This window comes from Eumetopias jubatus, unplaced genomic scaffold (assembly GCF_037043125.1).
Source record: "Eumetopias jubatus isolate StellerSeaLion01/CBP00866 unplaced genomic scaffold, mEumJub1_p1.0 scaffold_1, whole genome shotgun sequence".
Classification (NCBI taxonomy): domain Eukaryota; kingdom Metazoa; phylum Chordata; class Mammalia; order Carnivora; family Otariidae; genus Eumetopias; species Eumetopias jubatus.
The window spans coordinates 47,386,385-47,390,528 of NW_028274807.1; the positions used below are offsets into that span (position 1 = coordinate 47,386,385).

Here is a 4,144-nt window from a genome sequence, read left to right on the forward strand (position 1 = left end):
AGTAACTATCAAAGAGATTTGGAATTAATCCTCCAAACATGCTGAATAATTTAACTTACCACATAAAATTATATCCCCAGAATGACCAACCTGATTATGATTGATCAGTGAGCTAAATCAGACATCAGTACAGGTTAAAAGACAATTTTTTCAGTTTCCTACACACACACACACACACACACACACACACACACACACACACACACACACACACACACACACACACACACACACACACACACACCTGTGCCCTGAACTGACTGGTTTTTTAAAACCAGTTCAACAAATTTGATGTTAGGCCCATAAGTCCATATTTATTTCAGTTATAATGTGAAATCTGAGTAATCCACTGTAAGTTTTTTAATTATAATGATAAGGAGAAATTGTGTCAAAGAAAAAACCTTCTCACCCAGTTATTTGTATTATGTTGATGTCATCATTATCAGCTATCCTATATTGAAATATGTGTGCAATATAGCCATACTTTAGGTATTTTGAAACACCTTTGTATAAGATTTTTTTATGAGATTTTATTTGGAATGGTTACAAAGGGCACTTTAATGAAATGGATGTTTTATTTAGTACCTATCCCTTTACTTAAGTAAATATTTCAGTTCTGAATAAAACATACGTTAGGATTTTTGCCCTCCCTGATTCTGGCCATAACAGCTACACAAATACCAGGAAGTCCAGACAGTTGAATTTATTCACCAAGACCATCTTTTCTTGATCTTAACCTTTTTTTTTTTTTTCTCATTTAGATAAGAAAGGAGGTTTTTGAACTTCTGGAAACGGGAGTCCTCAGTCTATGCAAGTCTGAATCTTTGAAGCTGGGCCTTTTCTAAGTCTGGGTCCTAATGAAAATTCCAGTTTTTATGGTGGGATTTGCATCTCATTTAATAGCTCTGGAATATTGCAAGGACTCAGTAAATATCAGCTGTTGTTGTATTACATTAACTGCATCACCAGATGAATCACTAGAAATTTTTGGTGGAGATTCTTTGACAAAAATGAAGCTGTCCTTTGCCAACTTCTTTGTATAATAAAGTATCACCAGCTTGTGTATGATTTTTGTTGAGCAGAGTGAATTTTTCTTTCACCAACTGGTCTCTGATGTGACTTTGCAGAACGAAAAGAGCATCTGGGCAACCTTAGCCAGGCCACTTCCCTCTCTGAGCCTCAGTTTCATCAGCCACAAGATGGGAATGATATCTCCTAGGATTGTTGAGGCTTCCATGTGATGGTACTTGTGGAACAGACTCCTAAACTGAAGCCTGGTCCCAGTGTGAAGGGTGCAGTGGTAGTGATAGAAAGAGTTGCAGGTGTATGTGGCACTTTGCAAATATATGAAAGATAACAATATAACTACAATTATCTTAATTATTTTGTACCTTTTTATTTTAAAAGAATCTCAGATTTACAGAAAATGTCTGGTAATACCTGAGGAAGCTATCTACACAGCATTAGAGAGATGAAAGCAAGCACTTAAAAAATTACTCTCTGAAATTTCTCATGATACCACAATATAACAACTGCTAGCAAATTGTCATATCCATATCAATCTAGAACTGTGGATCTTCAACCAGGGGCAGTTTTGTCCCCCAGGGTCCATTTGCTGTGTCTGGAGATATGTTTGGTTGTCACACTGGGAGGATACTACCAGCATCTAGTGGGGAGTGGTGACTGGCAGTTATTTAGTAGGTAGTATCCTTTAGCCAAGGATGCTGCTCAACGTTCTACCATCCTACAGGCCAGCCCCCACAATAAAAAAGTGTCTGGCCCAAAACACTAATCAGTAGTACTGAGGGTAAGGAAACCCAATTCTAGAAACTTGAAAAGCAGAGTATATGAAGTATATCTGTAGGCTTGAAGTAGGTTTATTTAGAAGAGAAATATGTAAATATAAAAATGTAAAGTGAGATCTGGCTATCTCAGGAATGTTGCCCCAGAAATGTGTTCCCTTAATACCTGTGATGGTTAATTTTATGTGTCAAGTTGACTGGGCCAGAGGTTGCTCTGATAGTTGAGCAAATAGTATTCTGAGTGTTTCTGTGAGGGTGTTTTTGGATGAGGTTAACATTTAAAGGGGTGGACTTTAAAGCAGATTGGCCTCCCTCATTTGGGTGAGCCTCATCCTGTCAGTTAAAAGCCGAAATAGAACAAAAGGTTGACACTGCCCACCCCCACACACCCTCCTCAAACCACTCCCCTCCCCCGCTCCCCCCCCCACCCCGTCCCACAAATAAGAGAGAATTCTGATTCCAACTGAAACATTGGCTCTTGCTGTCTGATAGCCTTCAAACTAGGACCTCAGCTCTTCCTGATTTTACAGCATATTTTGGCCTTTAAGACTCAAACTGAGACATCAGCTCTGCAGATTTTGGACTTGCCAGCCTCCTTCATAACCACGTGAGCCAATTCCTTCTAATAAAATCTCTTTACATTCATCCAATTAATTTTGTTTCTCTGAAGAGCCCTGACTAATATACTAAATGAAAGTTCTTCTACTTTGAGATTTTGGTTAGTTTGGTTTTGTTGTTTTATAAAAAGCCTAAGAAATTCTGTTCTTACAGATTTGTTACTATAATGACTCTTTTGCTAGGTGTTATCTATGTAGTATAATCCCACCCAATGTTGGACCAAGTTCCCAGATGGCAAACATACCTGATTATTTTGTAGGCCAACCATGCACATGTAATCTAATCTTGTAGGCTGTTGCCGCATTTTCAACCCAAGTTCTTGACCATGTTTATTGAGTAAAACAAATAGTCTATGTGAATTAGAAGTGTTCGCCACCATCTTCTCACACAAGGCTGATACCAGCAGCCATACTCGTCACCGTCTCCAAGCCAGATTCAAGTGATGTGCTGAAAATGTCCCCCTGGTATTTGCTTTTCCCAGCTTTGCAAGTGGGAAGCTTTGACTCTGAATTGGATACCGTCTAGTGTAAGTATTGGCATTTATTTTGTATGCTTTTAAACTAGGTACACCTGCCAAAGTCATTGCCTTCTTTAATATAAAAATAGTCCGGGGCACCAGCGTGGCTCAGTCAGTTAAGCATCTGACTCTTGATTTTGGCCAAGTCATGATCTCAGGGTTATGATATCGAGCCCTGCATTGGGCTCCACGCTGGGTGTGGAACCTGCTTAAGATTCTCTCTCTCCCTCTCTTTCTGCCCCCCCTTAAAAAAAACAAAATGAAATAAAAATAAAAATAGTCCAGCATGGCTTCTCTGCCTAATGTTAATAAAAAAGGAAGATTAGAAACTTGCCTATTTTTTTAAATCCTAAATCTATATCTTAAATACATTTTAAAGAAAAGGAAGTAATTATTAACAGCCTAATGAAATGTTAGGGGATTTCTGATAAATGAGAGAAACCCCAAGCCAAACTAATAATACCATATTGCAATATTGAACATTTAATTGATTATCTATCTTGCTCTTCCTTTCTCTCACCTCATTTGAGCTACTCCAAAGCACGTGCTTGGAAAAAATTTAGGAGGAGATGTTTTTAATGTACATTTTCTACTAGAGTTTTTCTTATGGATGAAAAAATGGGCACCTGCTGAGATTAGACATCTGTGTTCCACAATCCCTGTTTGCTTCCCTCTTATTATCACAAGTAGCAAAGTTAGCTGTAATCTGAGAGCATTTTTCCAATTTAGTTTATATTTATGTTAGAAGCAGCCATGTTTGGAAAAAAGCTGATAGCCCTAAACTTTTATTTTTTTGTATTACTCTCCAAGGCTTTAGGCAAGTTCTCAAAGATAAATCCATTTTCCCCCTTTCAGGAAGGGCTTGCCTTGAATTAGTCACCACATCCCAGAAATAGCCCATGATAACTGCTTCCCAATGTGGCCAGATGCTGGTCTGTGCAGACCCTGCTGGGGACTATTCCTCCTAGGCATGGCATTTAGCACACATTTTTTGAGCCTAAAGTGAACTATACCAATGGCTAACTGAAGAGAGCTGTGTTCCTGCTGAATCTCAGGTTCAGTTAAAGAACAGTTCTGGGAAGTAGACTGTAACTACAAAGGAAAGTTCATCTAATTCTTAATTTAGCACTACCATTATGCAGTATTACTAGGAGTAATAATGTTATAAATGCCTTGGAAGTGTATCTCAGTCACCTGCAGGACCAGA

General features: G+C 38.5%; 1 protein-coding gene across 2 annotated transcripts in view; it reads left to right on the top strand.

Moving 5' to 3' along the window:
- Positions 1–1,068, top strand: part of CMSS1 (cms1 ribosomal small subunit homolog) — a 376,816-nt gene extending 375,748 nt beyond the window's left edge. For both annotated transcript variants that reach the window (XM_028119177.2, XM_028119178.2), the window contains one exon: positions 762–1,068. In XM_028119177.2, coding sequence (XP_027974978.1) covers positions 762–845 — 84 coding nt within the window. In that variant the 3' untranslated portion in view covers positions 846–1,068. The remainder of the gene's footprint in view (positions 1–761) is intronic.
- Positions 1,069–4,144: the final 3,076 nt, after the last annotated feature.